This window comes from Episyrphus balteatus, chromosome 1 (assembly GCF_945859705.1).
Source record: "Episyrphus balteatus chromosome 1, idEpiBalt1.1, whole genome shotgun sequence".
In the NCBI taxonomy this organism is placed as follows: Eukaryota; Metazoa; Arthropoda; class Insecta; order Diptera; family Syrphidae; genus Episyrphus; species Episyrphus balteatus.
The window spans coordinates 123,520,335-123,537,730 of NC_079134.1; the positions used below are offsets into that span (position 1 = coordinate 123,520,335).

Here is a 17,396-nt window from a genome sequence, read left to right on the forward strand (position 1 = left end):
CTTAGAAATTATCTGCTCTAAGGTTATTAATTATTAGGGGTAATTCACGATCCGGTGTAACAAAAAGGTGTAAAAATGCAAAATTTTGTTTTCTACTACTACAACTACAATAGACAAATTTTGCACCATTGTATTTTATTTTTGCAATAGGGTTGGGTATAGCAAAAGTGTAAAAGTGTAAAAAAAATTTAGTCTGTATATTTGGTTGTTTTATTTTAAGAAAATGTTACACTTTTGCACTTTTACAACGATACAAGACCATTTGCATCGAATCGTGAAAACCCCTATTATTTACACTTTAAAGGCTTGGCCACACCGGAGGGTATGCGGTAGCGGTACGGGTAGCGGTAACGATATTTGTATGAAAAAAATTCAACATCTGAACGTTGATATGTCAGTTTGGAATTTTTTTCATACAAGTACCGTTACCTCTACCCGTTCCGCTACCGCATACCCTCCGGTGTAAATGTCCACACCATAAACAAAATTGTCATCGTGCCTTTGAGCAACACGAACTATAAAATTTATCTTTGTTTTGTTAACTAGTTTATTTATATGTTAATACACATATTTAAAGGCTTGGCCACACCGGAGGGTATGCGGTAGAGGTACGGGTAGTGGTAACGATATTTGTATGGAATTTTTTTCATACAAGTACCGTTACCTCTACCCGTTCCGCTACCGCATACCCTCCGGTGTGGCCAAGCCTTAAGGCTTGGCCACACCGGAGGGTATGCGGTAGAGGTACGGGTAGCGGTAACGATATTTGTATGAAAAAAATTCCACATCTGAACGTTGATATGTCAGTCTGGAATTTTTTTCATACAAGTACCGTTACCTCTACCCGTTCCGCTACCGCATACCCTCCGGTGTGGCCAAGCCTTTAAATATGTGTATTAACATACAAATAAACTAGTTAACAAAACAAAGATAAATTTTATAGTTCGTGTTGCTCAAAGGCACGATGACAATTTTGTTTATGGTGTGGACATTTGCACCCAATTGAAGTTAATAAAATTATACCACACTCAGTACTATAAAGTTTATATATACAAGGGACCAGCTGAAATTTATTCAAGAATATTCCTCAGAATTTGTGTGCAGCGTCAGCTGATAAATCACATTTTCGTTTCTTACTGTACCTACATTTTTTATCTGTCTTAGCTTTAAGGCTTGGCCACACCGGAGGGTATGCGGTAGCGGTACGGGTAGAGGTAACGGTACTTGTATGAAAAAAATTTCAAACTGACATATCAACGTTCAGATGTTGAATTTTTTTCATACAAATATCGTTACCTCTACCCGTACCGCTACCGCATACCCTCCGGTGTGGCCAAGCCAAGCCTTTAAGCTTTGGTTTAGGAATTTAACTTACCGATTTCGTCAGACAAACTGTGGTTCAACTTTGATTCCCGACAAACAATTTTGGTTCTATAAAGCTTTACAGATGCAATTGTTGCTTCTGTAAAGCATTACAGAAGCAAAATTGTTAGTAGGGTTCATGCATTAATTTTGTTATTTTAACAGTGCTAAACCTCAGCTTTACCATCGATTTCAGAAGATAGAAGTTGCCGAACTACGGATTAAATATAAGCCCTGTTCCATTGGAGGTGGTAGTTTACTACTAGTAGATATTTTGGTTAATCTAGTACTATATTATCTACTCGATGCTCTTCTTCCCGAGTAGATACGATTTGTATTGAATTCGTTGAAAGTGCGTTCCATTGAAAATCACAAGTAAACTACTATTCGTACTTTGCCACCTTCCAATGGAACAGGGCTATTTGTACAACTGGGCGCAAAGCTTTAAACCCTGACTCCAAAATCTCAACTTAAAAAAGCGCTCTTGCGAGTTGAAAACTTGTCGTGACATTTCATTTTGGGACTAGTTCGAACTGCATAAACAAAAACACAAGTCTTTTTTTTAATTTTGAAATGGTCAAATTCAGAACCGTGAAACTCAGATAGGATACCGAACCCATAACTTCATATTTTATCCTTCATCCGAACCCTGCTAAGAACCCACCAACCGAAAACCAACATATTTCATCCAACATGGTGCGCCGTGTAAATCAAATTCTATAAACTAATCAAACAGACCTCTTTTCAAAGCAATTTTTTGCCGCCCTCCCGGCTCCTGCACCCGAATTTTTAATTATCAACAATCAAAAAACCTATGCAAAAACATGAGTGGCTACTTGGAGAATATTAGTCAATTTGCTAAAATACGCCACGATTGGCTTATGGCAGGTTTAGATAACGAAGATCCAGATTCCAAAATGAGAAAAGATGTAATTTCTCCATTTAAACATTAACTTATTAGGAACCATAGTCAATTCTGTTATTTTAGTATCTTGCAGCCAAACCATTGTCACCTCGAGAATCTGGTGAATTTATTGTACAAAATGCAAAGTACATAAAAGTTCATCAATCAGGAATTGACAAATTAACCGAGATAATAATCAAAGGCATTCAATCAAAAGAAATTGATGTCAGTAACTTCTCACAGCATGAATTGCATCCAAAACCAACTGATAAACATGCTGCCAATTGGATTTTAGTTGTTGACACACTCAACTATTGTTTCTGGACACCCAGTAAGTTTATAGGTTAGATAGGATTGCAAGGAATTCGATTTGTGAAAAATTTGATCTTTCAGCAAACTATACCAAGTACAAAGTAAATGGATACACTGGCTACTTTGCCCTCTGTGCTGCCATCAACCGTGCTATGGAAGAAGGCATTCCCATTACCGATCCACACTACTATTCTAAAATTGACCAAACTACTCTGGAGTATATCCTGAGATCAGACGATGGTGAAACATGTATTCCTCTGCTGAGAAATCGAGTTGATTGTCTACAAGAAGTTGGTAAGATTCTGGTTGCTGTCTATGATGCAAACTTCGAAAAGATGATCAAACTTGCCAAAAAGTCTGCTGAGAAACTCCTCGAATTGATAGTCGGAGAGTTTATCTGCTTCCGAGACACAGCTCATTTTGAAAAAAAATATGTTTCTCTCTACAAAAGGGCTCAAATTTTAGTTGGGGATATCTGGTCTTGTTTTGGCGGGAAGGGACTAGGAGAGTTCCATGACATTGGGAAGATAACAATGTTCGCCGACTACCGTGTGCCTCAGGTACTAGTCCATTTTGGGGCCCTGGAATACACAGACGAACTAATGGAGGTATTGAAGAAGGATACGATTCTTGAGAACGGCGATCGTATGGAAGTTGAAATCAGAGGAGCTTCCATCAACATAGTAGAGCGAGTTAAAGACGCTGTTTTGCTAGATTTGATGAAAAACCACCCGGAGCTTTCCAAAGATAATGTCAATTCGATTCTAATCGACCAATACCTTTGGGATTATAGACGACAACATGCAGAGGAGTTGGAGAATATTCCATTTCATAAAGTCGAAAACATTTATTACTGAAACTGGGGCGACTTTCCATTAGGGTCGCACGCCTAGAGTTGTGATTTTATTTTTTACAGTGAGCTTAGGGTCTCAATAGAATACCTTTAAAATATTAAGGTTAGGAAACACCCCTAAGTATGATTAAAAAATAAATATTTAAATTTTTCATACAAAATGTATGCAAATGACGACCACGAAGAATTTGAAGTTTGAGGCGTATAAAAGTTGAGATGCGTATGGGGGGGCATGCTGCCCCCCTGCAACCCCCCTGCTTGGGCTCACTATAGGATTTGAGCTGGGGACAAGTTTGGGTATGTAAAAAGAACTTCAAAAAAATTTTTTTTTTTCTTCGCGGTCGTCATTTGCATGCATTTGTATGAAAAAATGAACTTTAAAAAATTAATTAAAAATATAAATACACGTTTCCTAACTTTAAAATTGTTATTTTTATTACTTTTAGTCATTAATCTTTCACATAAAATTATTCGCGTATTAAAATTCGTGCGACCCTAAAGGAAAGTTGAGCCCTGAAACTTGCCCAGAAGCTAGAGACTATCTCCCATTTCACAAAGTTATATTCATTCACAACAAATAAAACTTTCTAAACAAAAATATTTTTTCTATAAAAATGGTTTTTTATTCATCGCTTTCTTTAACACGTATAACTTATAGCTTGATTGGCTTTGGTTTGCCGACACGGGAGGCAATACGTTCTTCGCAACGTTTCTTGGATTCTACTCCAGACAGGTTGCCTTTGCGGGAGAACTTTTGGTTTGTCAAGAACTTTTGGTCCATCTGCAATATTAGAAATACGTCATTTCTGGACGTCGGTTTGTCTCGGTTTTAAAGAATACTTACACCCAAGGTAGATTCATGGCGTTTACGGATTGGCCTTTTGATACCGTTGCGGTGAGCCTTGCGGTTTTGGTTGTGATTTGTGTGATTCTTTGACTTGGCCATTTTTTGTTATTCTATCAAAATCCTATTTTTGGAAGAATAAAAAAAAAGAATTGTTGGAAACGATTTAGTCACAATGAAACATGGTTTTATATGATTTCACATTTTGCTTGCAAATTGTTAAAATTATTTGCGATTGAATTGGAATTTAAAGATTAATTTTATTAAATTAGACAAAATATCAACCTACGTTTTTGACAGTTTAGCGGAAAGAGAAAGAAAGAAAAGTTTCGAAAATGACGAACTGTCAAATTTGAAATTAGAGACTTTTTCGAGTATCGATTGTTGTTTAGGGTGCGTTTGGAAAATGACAGAGAAGAAGTCAAATCCATCATTGCCATATGCAAATTATTTGTTTTCTTTTATTTTTGTTTTAAGACCTTGGTTACATTCGACATTTTTTGTGAACCTGTTTTTGTGTAGTACAGATTGTTTGTGATAAAGAGTGATCTGGGCCATTCATAAGTAATGATCGCTGATTCCGAAATCTTAACTTATGGAGTGCTCATATTTTATGAACACTTGAAGAATACTGCTCTAAATTTGGTAAATGGGCTGTGGTAATAATTATGTGAAACAAACCTTAATACTATGTTTCCACCTACGCTAAATCCGAGATTTAGCTAAGTAGATTTAGAATAAATCTCGAGATTTATTTTAAATCTACTTCGCTAAATCTCAGATTTGGGTTCAGCTACCCTAAATCTAAGATTTTCACCTACTTTCAATCCGAGATTTAGAATAAAACTCGAGATTTGTGCTAAATCTACTTAGCTAAATCTCGGATTTAGGGTAGGTGGAAACGTAGTATAAGCCTAGTACGCAGCTGAAGCGAAACGAAATTTTCCATACATAATTTTGCTAACGAAATCTTGAACGAAATTAAATTTGTTTTGTTTTTGCTTTAAACACATACTTTCTGACGTTTTTTCTTGAATTTTTTTATTTTTGTGTTTTGTTTATTTTTATTTTGCTATATGAACGATGGTATTTTTTTGTTAACATGTTCGCTGTTTACTTTGGCTAGTTCAAAATTGTTCCTTTCATTCCACTGCGTACTAGGCTTTATTTTTACCATTTACCAAAATTCAAATGGTAAACTTTACCAAAAAAAATTGTTCGGACAAGTTTTTAATAAAGTTTTCCCATATAAATTTTGACAGGTCGTTTACGACATTCATCATTTTACTAGGTTTAACACGTTTAAGCGGTTTCATGAATACCCCTAAAATTTTAACAGGCTGATATTTAAACCTAATAGCCTGTTTTCACTACAGCCCAAACGAAATAATTTCGTAAATTAGGTCAGTTCAAATCTCAAATTATATTTTTTTTGTACACGATTTAACATTCGAAATGAGATAATCCCGGCAAACAATTTCGGTTCTATAAAGCTTTACAGATGCAATTGTTGCTTCTGTAAAGCATTATAGAAGCAAAATTGTTAGTAAGGATATGCTTAATTATAAAGCCTATAGTACGCTGCTGATGCGAAACGAAAAATTTTCAAGTCTCCAAAGTTGACAACGAAAATGCTAACAAAAAAATCGAGTATTCTGTCAAAGTCAAAATAAAAAAATTCAAAATTATGGCGTTTTCGATTGGCAGTCCGGAAGCGTCCGGAATCATTCTGAAAAAATTTTATTCATACAAAACTGTCAGTTTTGTGTGAATAAAACGCTTTCAGAATGATTCCGGACGCTTCCAGACTTCCAATCGAAAACGCCATTAATTTAAAATCAAGAAAAATCAATAGAAAATAATTTTAAAGCAAAAAATAAATAAATTAAAAGTAAAATAACCGTCAACGCTGTTATTGGATTCAAGTCACTCAAGACCATTTGCATCGAATCGTGAATACTCCTATAGCCCTGTTCCTTTGGGAGGTTGCAAAGTACTACTAGTAGCTTACTAGCGATTTTCAATGGAACGCACTTTCAACGAATTTAATACAAATCGTATCTACTCGGGAAGAAGAGCATGAGTAGATGATAGTACTAGATTAACCAAAACTATAAAATATATTTTTAAGTCTAGGTTGCAAGAAATTTTTTTTGTTTTTATTTTTTTTAAGTGCAACCACTCCCTTGAATAACAAATGTTCGACTTCGAGTATTTTGAATATTCGAGCCTCGATGTCAAAAATTTGATTTGATTTGTTGTTAATTTTTACCGTACTTTGCATTTGCAAAACATGCATTGAACTTGTAATTGCATTTTGGCGGCACTGATATTAAGTTTTTTTGTTTATATTTATTTCTATTCAATTATTTCTGTTGTTTTCTTTATAAAATAATGTTAAATCTCAATTGTGTTATATGTGCAGAGTTATTCACTCATACCGCAGATGTTTATGTTACAAAATGTGGTCATATGTTCCACTATTCCTGTCTTTGCCAATGGCTGGAAAGGTTTGTACAAAACTAATAAAAAAAAGTAGTTAAATTAAATTGCACACTTTTTAGATCAAAAACATGTCCACAGTGTCGAAATAGATGCACTGATGCAAACGTACACCGAGTGTATTTCAATTTGGCCAATTTAGATACGAGTACGGTCGACATTGGATCACTCCAAGAGAAGCTAGACAATGCCGAACTCAAGGTGCAAGTTGCTGAAAAGGATCTTCGCAAAGCTGAGGAGCAAGTTAAAAATCTTAAAGCTACACAAAAGAAATGCATGTAAGTTGAGTTTTAAAATAATCGTATTATTCAAAATTCTGATTGATCCAGAATTTAGGAAGACAATTTCTGGCTTGGAGCAGAAAATCGAGAAAAATGATTTTGTAATTTTGTCATATTCTGAACAGGTAAGAGATTCTTTTTTTGTCCAAGTTGTTTGAAATAATGCATTTGTTGGTAGCTTAAAATGGTTAAACAACAAGCCAACGAAGCTGAATCTTTGCGAAAAGAAGTCAAAAGCTTAAAGGATCAAATCACATTGATGGAAAATGTTTCGTCTATCATAACCTCAACAGCACAAGACGCCGAAAAGCTACTAAAAGAGGAAAGCAATCCAATGACATTAGGGGTTTGGGTTTCAGCATTAAAAAGGTATAAAATGTTTATAATTTTGATTGCTCATAGTTAAAACGAAAATTTCACAAATTTAGGGAACTTCGAACTTGTGAAAGTAGAAAAATGGATTTAAGAAATGCCCTTAAAGTTGTGCAAAATGATTTGCGCAGGGAAATTGATTTGAGAAAGTAAGTTGAAGTATTAGTATCAATTTATTCATCAATAATAATAACTTTGTTCCAGAAAGCGAGAAGAACGTTTGTCACAATTGGAGAGTGAAAACTATAACTTATCTCAAAAGGTATGCCTTAGATTTTTAAGTTCGTCGATTCATGCTTAACATTCTAGTCGTTTCAACCCAATAACGTCCAACAAAAAATTCTGTTATTTTTTATTTCTTTTTGTATTGAACAATTTGACTCTACTTTTCACTCTTCCATCATTTAGATTATTATACAAAAAAAAAAACCAATATATGTAAATTTTCTATATTACTTATATGTACATTATGTAATTTTTTTTTAAACCATACATAAACAATATAAGCCCCGTTCCATTGGAGGTGGTAGTTTACTCATGAGTAGATCTAGTACTACAATTAACACACGATCTTCTACTCGAGGAGATAGGGATGTGTAGTTGTTGTACTAAATTTCTACTCACGAGTAAACTACCACCTCCAATGGAACAGGACTATAGAAGTACTTAAGCCCCTTGAACATGAGAGCAACAAAGGAATAAGCGAATGAACGAAAAAATGAAATTTAATGTATTCCTTAAGTAGTTTTTTTAACAAAAACTTTATTAAACAGAAGCAAGCTAATGATGTTTAATTTTTTCAAAAAAAAAATTACATTTTTATTTCTTAAATAAATAAAATAGGAGAAAACCATTTTTTCGTACGAATAAATTTTAATCCATAACGACCAATCTGTTTTTTCATTTTTTTCTTATTTAAGAAATTACAATGTAATTTTTTTTTTTTTTTTGAAAAAATTAAACCTTGCCTCTGTTTAATAAAGTTTTTTTTAGAAAAATTACTTAAGAAAAACATTAAATTTCAATTGTTCGTTCATTCGCTCATTCGTTGGTCGCTCTCATGTGCAAGGGGCTTTAAAGAAGTACAGTAGGCTGTAATGGGTTAAATTGCAAATCTTTATCAATTACTTTTAGCCTTGTAACTAGTGTAAAAAAAATAGAGCGTACTCTATATGTATGTAAAATCCTGCCTTTGGGTTATAAAAATGACACGGGATTATGTAGTTTATAAAGGCATATTTTCATTACTCGGACGAGACCATTGATTGGTATCCAATTGCTTTCTTAGTTCATAAAAATGGCATTTAGCAAGATTTCTTCTTCATTTGGTCTAATATTGATATCCCGGTGGCGCATTAATTAGGATTTAATTGTGGGGCTTTGGTAAATAAAATGTAAAACATCGTCCCGAGAAACTTCTGTAACAAAATAAAAGACACAGAAACCAATTCTTTCAATGTAACCTTGATTGCCTAGTGCCTGAAAACAAATAGCAGGCCTGCACCAACTAATGTACTACTTAATACATACTCACTTGCCAGGGGCCTATTGAATTTTAGGAAATTAGGTCAAAATAATTTAGAAATACTAAAATTTTAACAAAGTCGTTGATGTAGCTGATGTAGTACGAAAAAGCTCGAAGTAGATAGCGCACTAATTTTAACTAATAATATTAACATTGGTTTACCAATCGCAACGTGAAAACTTATGCTAAAGCAAGAAGCTAAAAAGGCAACAAACGACTAAGCAGTTCCGAATTCAGCTAGATCCAAAACGTTAAAAATTTTGTTGAAGATTGCATATTAGATCCGTAATAGGTGTCTTAACTGGAAACTATCTCATAGGCAGAAACCAGACACGCCGTAGGTCTAAGCGTAGTCTGGAACTACTTCTGCAGAAGTTGTTGATGAAGAAGAAGAAACACATTCTATGCTGATGTTCAGCTCTTTCTCATGATACAAAATTTTTTATATCGACTAGAATCGCGTTTTTCTATATAAACTGACCCACTGCGTTCGCCCGTAGATTACTGATTGGATTCTTTGAATTACATTGTATGAACCCCAGATAAAGTTAAAAAAAATTAGGAGTCCAGTTGTTTTTTTTTTTCGCTTATTAGTGGAGTCAAATTAGCTTTATACCTCGGAATCCATGGAAAGTCGATGCATCTGAAAAACGAGTATAGGGCTGCATTATAATAGGGTCAAATAAGAAAGTTAAAAAAAAAAAATTCACCGCTCTCGATTACAACAGTTTTTATAGACCGTTTACTGTCATTCCGTATGCAAGCGTCAATCGGAATTGCTGTCTCATTTTAGATTTTGATCAAACTTTGTAGGGATGTTCTCTAGGACTGTAGAACGTGAAAATGACAGTATACAAATTAGCTTTTTTAAAATACTCTATACTTTGAACTTAAAATTTTTACATAAGGAGTACAGCCATCGAGTTCATTTTAGATTTATTTTGTTGAAAAATATCTATATTTAATATTTGGTAAGTATAAGCTTCCTACATATAATAGCCAAGGTTCTGGAGCCAGTCAAAAACCATGAAAAATCAGCAAAATGACCAGTTTTTCAAAAACTATTTTTAATTCAGGGATAATTATTACGTAATTTTTTAATATATATTCAAAAATTACTACTCTTAAGCTTTAAAATGGCGTTTCAAACAAAAAGATATCTTTAGTAGACGCAAAGCTATAATAACATAAAAATGACCTTCTGAAAAAATTCGAATGCGGGTACCGGGGAAACCACGCAACTTAAAATTAAATCATAATGGATTTGCTTCCTTACAGTCCTAGAGAACATCCCTACTAAGTTTGATCAAAATCTAAAATGAGACAGCAATTCCGATTGACGCTTGCATACGGAATGACAGTTAACGGTCCATAAAAACTGTTGTAATCGAGAGCGGTGAAATTTTTTTTTTTAACTTTCTTATTTGACCCTTTTATAATGCAGCCCTATACTCGTTTTTTAAATGCATCGACTTTCCCTGGATTCCGAGATTTTACAAATTTTATGTCTAATTTGACTCGACTATATACAAAATTATTAACAAAAAAGGAGCGAAAAATTAAAATGGGTTGTGCAGCGGCTGTTTGGCTGTATTCCTGGTTCTTGGGACTTGAAAATATGTTCTTACTAAGAGCTTTGTACACACGTAAATTATATTGGATTGCCCCAACCAATTGAGAAATAAATAAATGCAATGAATTAATGTTTCATACAAATATTTAAAAAAAAATTACTAAATAAAATTTTTATTTTTGTTTTAGGTAATTCAACTAGAATTTGAAAAAGAAAAGGAAAAAGATAAAGAAAAAACGAACAAATCTCATACCAATGATTCTCCATCAACATCTAATCATTCAAACAACAATAGAGTAGCAAATCTTCAGAAAGAAACCAAGCGGCTAAGTCTTTCACCAACTGTAAATAGAAATCATTTTTATTCCTATCAAAATATAAATAAATAAATTTTCATTACCTTTGCAGGTGGAGTCGAAGAAAATTGAAGATTCTGATTCACCTTATTTCAATATTAAATCTAGTGGAATTCCATTTAGTTTGCTTAGATTAGGTGGACTTAAGGGAGAAAATCGAGAAAATGCTATAAATAAGGAACTTCAATATAATAGCGATTTATCGGAAAAGGTAAGTTTTTTTTTAACATACAACACTGCCCACAGATGTAATACTCATGGTACCTCATGATTTTGCCTCTCTTTCATATTGTGTTGGGCTCTAAAGTCAAAAAACCTGGTGAGCAGTGACTTTGCTTATCTTGCGAAATTCGTGAAGTTTTGATATGATTAGATATTCAACTGAAAAATGTTCGAATTTTAGCTAAGTTCACCGAGGTGCAGTGAAATAATAAGTTGCATTCCTTCTTAAAAACACGTATTACTTTCCCTTCTAGGAATACGCAACAGTAAACATCAGTTGGGGCGTCTAGACTAGAATATTTTTTCAAGTCGTACTTTCCAAATAGAGAATTTTTATCTCTCTTATAAACTCAGTTCCTCATTGATATCAATATTTTTTTGAAAACTCAAAGACAATCTTCATTTATCATTTATTGAAAGACTTTGTCTGAGTTAAACCAGAGTTCATAAAGGCTTTTATAAGGATTAAGTTGCCCAGCATGTCGTCAGTAAAATTGGCGCTAAGAACTTCTATACAATTATTTGGCGTTCAGATGCATTGCAACCTGACCAAATATTTATTAACTTGCTATACCCCCGCCCAATCAGAAAAGAATTTATTTTCTTTTTTTTTTTTTTTTTATTAGTACACAATTTTCAAGAAACCTCGCTTAATGATTCCCCCAAGTGGACTTACTTCTTCATTAAAACCAGGACTAGGCTACGATGGCTTCGGTGGCACTCAAAAAATGATTGACGAAGAAGATAAACAACGAATCATCAACAAAAAAGCAACAACTCAAAGTTTGAGCAATCGATTAAAAGCTGGAAAACTAAGAAAATTTCCCTCAGCTGGATCTGGAGGCATGGACAATTTTCTCAACAAGAGTTAGAGACTAAGCTAAATAATAATTTTTCTCTTGAGGTGATTTAAATGCTTAACGTGGTGTATATTGTGTTAAAATTTATCAATGTATTATTATTTAATAGCATATAAAAATATTACAATAGTATGTTATTTTAAATTAAGTCCCTAAGTTAATTATAATGAGTGTTTAAAATTTTTTGTTTTACTTTGCTCGATTATGTAGTTTCTGGCGTGCTATAAGATTAATTGTTCTTTGACGAATCTAAGCAATTTTAAAATATATTTTATGAATTCTTATCTGTTAGTAAATACTTGACATATTAAAAAAAACAAATTCATGAAAATATTTATTCCTTGGAGATAATTTTTTCTGCTTTGCCGGTGAATTCTTCTTTTAGTTCTACCTTACAGTTCAAATCACGAAGGGCTGCTTTGATGTCTTGACTAACAGATGGATGTTCAGCCATGGCAGCATTAAGGAGATCTTCAGCTCCACATGAAAGGAAGCTATCACATTGATCACGAGATCTTGAAACCATGTTTCTTATAGCCCATGCTCCGTTTCTCTTAAAATTAAAAAGATATGTTTCAAATATGTTTTAAAATCAAGTTTATCCCAAAAGACCCACCTGCACCATTTTATTTTTGGGATGCAAACGAAGAGTCTCGACTATTGTTTCAGCAATACCAGTCTCGAAAAATGCAGTACTATTTTCTTTTACTCTCAATGTTAATGTTGAAATGCATGCTAAGGCAGCCGTCGCAATAGGTTCATTATTCTAGAATGGAATTATAAAAAAAAAGATTTAAATAATGATTTAAGATGAATGAGATTTTTATATTAGTTACCATATTATTTTGCAGCAATTCTTTTATAACTGGTGCGGCACCTTGTTGAATAATATGAACTTTAGTTGTATCATTACCAGCTAAGGCGCGAAGTAATTTTAATCCTTCTCGATTGAGTTTTAAGGCATCTTTGTTTTTACTCTAATGTTAATAAAAGAAATATAGAATACATATGTAACAATACTGAAGTAGGTATTGAATTTTCATATTTCTTGGGGGATTTTTGGTCCCGTCTGTATTGATGATGATTGGAGAAGAAAGGACACAAGGGCATTACCCTAACCAAACGACTAAAGGTGCGATTGAGGTGGCGAGGTCATGTGGAGCGCATGATCCACAATGCTCCAGCCCGGAAAGTTTTCGAAACCAACACAAAGGAAAGGCCCAGTAGAGGAACAACTTGCCTTAGGTGGCGCACGCATATGAAAGAGGAATTCATCATGGGCATTTTTAGGAAATGCAATTAACAACGATTCCTAGCATACATTCAAAAAGAACAAAAATAACTGTGATTAGAATAGCAGTAATATAGGTTAAGATACCCAGCCAGTGTTAAGGATCTATTTATCCACTCTTAGATAAAACAAATTTTTTAATTCGACAGTTTTTGTCAAATTATTGGTGGATGCTGGTGCGGTTGTCGACAGCTTATCAGTACGGTTTTGGAATCCATGCAGAAGAAAGAAAAAAACACTAACGATAGTAGTATAAATGTAGAGTATATAATTTTAGGATTGACGTCCATTAGTCGTGTATAAACGAAAAAAATCAAACTTTGAAGAAATATTTAAAGGAAATACCTTAAAGCTTAACACCTACAAATTTCAAAGTTGCAATTTAGGGCCGGTTATAGCGATCAGGAATAAAAGATGTTTAGTGATGTTTGAATTTGATTTAGAATATAAATGCTACACAAATTGATTATAAATTATTCCTGTTCCACTGCAAACGTTAAATATTTTCGTGTGAATTTAAAACAGAAAAAGTAAAGGGTGGTTCAACTGATAAAAGTTTTCCTGATCGATAATAACGACAATCAGGAAAGAAATTTAATTTCATACTATTTTTTTTTCTGATGTATTTCCTAATCGCTATAACGGAGTGCGCCTTATTACAAGTATTAAACTCTATTTACTAACGATTACTCTGTCACATATAGGTAACACTGCGTATGATCCCGCAGTTCAAGTTGGCAAGAACATGAATTCTTTTATATGGGTAAAGCAATTGCTGTTTTTGAAGCAATTGCACGCGTTTCACAAGTTATGAAAAATGCACAATTTATCAAATTAACTCTCCCAACATCAAGAAATTGGAGTAAAAAATGTAGGCAAGTTTTGAATGAAAATCTCCTGGGTTGGTTTGCTATATTATTCTTCGCATAATGTCCGGTTCAGAGTAAATTAGTGGAAATGAAGGAAGAAGATTCAAAGCCGATTGACCTAGTAAAAAAACAACAATACATCGCCTGAAGTGGCACAGATATTCGATGTGTTTGGACATCGAAATACGTGCCCACAAAATATTCCAACCCATAGCGTAGTTAAAAGCACAGTGATACAGGAATAGTTCTATTAATTGCTGCATTCAAGTACAAACCGACATGTTTAGGACATATTTATAAGGCTTATCTGTATTTATTAATGAAAAGCTGGAATACGTAGAGCGAATGAACATCGAGATTCCATCCCGCGAGATTAACAGGGAAAAACTTCATCTATTCATTTAAAAACACTTAAGATAGGAAGTAAGAGACTGGCTATTAATCTCGGAAACAGCATTACTAGTGCTGTTGAAATACATAACATATTACATTTTTCTTGTGAACTTCTTAAAATACGTATGTACTCGTACATAATTACCTAAATGATAATTTATACATTTTAAAAAAAATATGTAATTTATGTATAATCTTACCATAATATCAAGAACCAATTTAAGGCCACCAGCTTCTTCAATGACAACACAAAATTCATTGCGCACAGCTAAAGTTCCAATAGTTAAAATCATATCGGCCAGTACGGTTATGTCATCAAATTCTACAAATAGCAAAAACAAAAAAACAAAAAGTTAAAACCCATCCGAGTGACTTAAAGCCATGGAGTGAAACACAAGGCAAACCTGATAATCTCTTGCACAGTTCAACGATTACTTCCGCAGCTATTAAGCGTGCATGTTCGTGTGCTTTTCCAAATTCCACACGAATATCATCGTCCAACACCAAATATCTTAGCACTGCACAAACATCTTTCATCACATTCGGATTTTTCACATGCACCAAAGGCTTTAGCAGTTTCATTATGTCTGCATTCATAATGTTCTGCCGATTGGTCTCATGCATTATACATGCCTTTCCAAGCCATTGAAGAGTTAACCTTAGCAATTCATCCTTCGGATTGGTGCTTAACAGCTTCATCACCATGGCTAGAGCTTCGGCATCAAAGAGATCCGGTTGCTTATTAGTCAATGATATTGCTGCACAAACACATTTACTAAGGATTTCTTCATCAGGATTAGATGAAGAAAGTTCTTGTTCGAGTAGGGTGATGATTATATCGTGGGCACCATTTTTTCCAGCCAAAACTCGATGTGGGATTGACTGCAATTGTGAACAAAGAAGTTGATAATGTATGAAACCCACACATTTTAGCAATTAATAAAAAAAAAAAAAAGAAAAGAGACGTACTTTTTTGCATTCATCGTCGAGAACAGTCAAATAATTAAGAAGTTGTTTAGTGTCAGTGGACTTTTCGCCAATGTGAGTTTTCAAATGATCGATAGCCTCGTTTAATATTGGAACACCTGTTTCCTTATTGATGGCCAAATCTTTGATTATGTTGGCCAAATTAATTCCCTTTAGACAATAAAGTCAGTTTTGTTAATAAAAACAAAGTTATTAATAATTTAGTATATTTACCTGAGCTTCAAATTGCTTAATTGTCTCCTCTTTGGCTTCTTCGGGACTCATTGAAAAATCGACAATATTCTCCTTCACCACGTCGTCAAAGGTTTCTTGCGATATTACCTTGGCCATGTGATTGGATTCTATGCAAACAGCAACGAAACGAATCAATTAACAAAATCGAATTGGTTCCACTTGGATAGATTTACCTTTTATGAAAAACTTGACGTTTAAGTTGGTAGTTGGTTGCTAGACGGCTAGTTAAAATAGTGGACTTGTGTTTTTGTAAGTGGGAAGGTTAGTCAGACGCTTTTTCTTTGTCTGCGGTTTTATTTTTTAATTCAAAATAGAAATTGACTTATTTAGGAAATTGAAATTTCATGAAATAGATTATTTTTATGAATTAATGTTTTACAGGTTGGAATATTCAATTTGAATTAATTATTTGTATTTATTTATTTTTTATTTTAAGAATTCTTAAAAAATTATTTTTTTATTAAATTCAAGTGACATCACTTGCCTTGTATAGTAGTGGTAGTAGATCAGCTGTTAGAACAAGAACTGCAAGAAAAACGATAAAAGAAATACCTCGAAGGTTTGTTTGAGTTGAAAATTATTTGGGCTGAAAGTTGAATTGAGTTGAAATGTGCTATCGGAAGTTCGGATACCATTTTTTCGTCCAATTATTCTCTTCGTCCAGTGCTCGTTTTAACCTAGTACGCAGATTGCGATTAACTTTGACTCCCATACAAAATTCTTTCCACATTTTATCCAAGTTCAAAATTTAGCGTAAAATGTTTAGATAGGGAGAAAAATAAGAGATGGAGCATGAATTGGATAATAAACAACCATGAGCGAAAAAGTGATAAGTATACAAATCTCCATTGACTTAATATACAGGGTGTCCCACAGTCACCGCCCCAAATGAAAACCATGAATTCCTGAGGTCATTTTAAGTCGAAAAACTTAAGAGGTAATTTTCTCGTTTTCGTCCCGTTATCGAGTTACCACGGTTTTTATGATTTTTGCTCTCTTTACCTTTAACTGGCCTTATCTTTGCCAAACTACGTTTGATTTGAAAGATTTTTTTACAACCATATCAAGAATTTACTACAGTTTAAGTTTGTCTCAAAACTTTTTTTTTCTGCGGACAACCGTTTCGCCACAATTTTGCATCAAACACAATTTTCTTCGTTTTTTAAGTTGTTTTTTACACTTTCATATCATTTAAGTCAAAAAAACACGTTAATGAGTATTAATTTTTTGTGCTTTTTATTAAAGCTCAGTTTATTTTCATAACAAAAATAAGTTTTGTTTCATAAAAAAGGCTACTGAAAGTAATTAAAAAAAAATAAAAAAACTGAGTGAATTAAAAAAAAAAAATAATTTTTAAATACAAAATTAATTTAAATGAATTAAAACTTTTTCTGAGCTTTATCTATTTGTTCTTTTCTTAACCACAATTGCTCAGAAAAAGTTTTTAATTCATTTAAATTAATTTTTTATTTAAAAATTATTTTTTTTTTGAATTCACTCAGTTTGTTTATTTTTTTATGAAATAAAACTAATTTTTTTATGAAAATAAACTGGGCTTTAATAAAAAGCACAAAAAATTAATACTCATTAACGTGTTTTTTTGACTTAAATGATATGAAAGTGTAAAAAACAACTTAAAAAACGAAGAAAATTGTG

At 33.2% G+C, this 17,396-nt stretch overlaps 4 protein-coding genes across 4 annotated transcripts; 2 read left to right on the forward strand and 2 right to left on the reverse strand.

Moving 5' to 3' along the window:
• Positions 1 to 2,110: 2,110 nt before the first annotated feature.
• LOC129917947 (queuosine salvage protein) lies at positions 2,111 to 3,435 on the forward strand. The gene is made up of 3 exons (XM_055998200.1): positions 2,111 to 2,291; positions 2,351 to 2,597; positions 2,660 to 3,435. Exons 1-3 carry the CDS (start codon positions 2,187 to 2,189, stop codon positions 3,433 to 3,435), a joined length of 1,128 nt encoding a protein of 375 aa, XP_055854175.1. The 5' UTR covers positions 2,111 to 2,186.
• Positions 3,436 to 4,029: 594 nt separating this feature from the next.
• On the reverse strand, positions 4,030 to 4,676 carry LOC129917975 (60S ribosomal protein L29). The gene is made up of 3 exons (XM_055998247.1): positions 4,565 to 4,676; positions 4,276 to 4,399; positions 4,030 to 4,212 (listed from the first exon to the last, which is right to left on the reverse strand). The coding sequence occupies exons 2-3, from the start codon at positions 4,375 to 4,377 to the stop codon at positions 4,084 to 4,086; spliced, it is 231 nt and encodes a 76-aa protein (XP_055854222.1). The 5' UTR covers positions 4,378 to 4,399; positions 4,565 to 4,676; the 3' UTR covers positions 4,030 to 4,083.
• Positions 4,677 to 6,547: 1,871 nt separating this feature from the next.
• LOC129917912 (E3 ubiquitin-protein ligase TRAIP) lies at positions 6,548 to 12,287 on the forward strand. The gene is made up of 9 exons (XM_055998142.1): positions 6,548 to 6,785; positions 6,840 to 7,055; positions 7,114 to 7,183; positions 7,237 to 7,427; positions 7,487 to 7,579; positions 7,635 to 7,692; positions 10,717 to 10,872; positions 10,937 to 11,095; positions 11,733 to 12,287. The coding sequence occupies exons 1-9, from the start codon at positions 6,670 to 6,672 to the stop codon at positions 11,976 to 11,978; spliced, it is 1,305 nt and encodes a 434-aa protein (XP_055854117.1). The 5' UTR covers positions 6,548 to 6,669; the 3' UTR covers positions 11,979 to 12,287.
• LOC129917910 (armadillo repeat-containing protein 6 homolog) lies at positions 12,037 to 16,225 on the reverse strand. The gene is made up of 8 exons (XM_055998128.1): positions 15,914 to 16,225; positions 15,720 to 15,847; positions 15,489 to 15,656; positions 14,924 to 15,401; positions 14,720 to 14,841; positions 12,803 to 12,943; positions 12,583 to 12,732; positions 12,037 to 12,519 (listed from the first exon to the last, which is right to left on the reverse strand). The coding sequence occupies exons 2-8, from the start codon at positions 15,834 to 15,836 to the stop codon at positions 12,301 to 12,303; spliced, it is 1,395 nt and encodes a 464-aa protein (XP_055854103.1). The 5' UTR covers positions 15,837 to 15,847; positions 15,914 to 16,225; the 3' UTR covers positions 12,037 to 12,300.
• Positions 16,226 to 17,396: the final 1,171 nt, after the last annotated feature.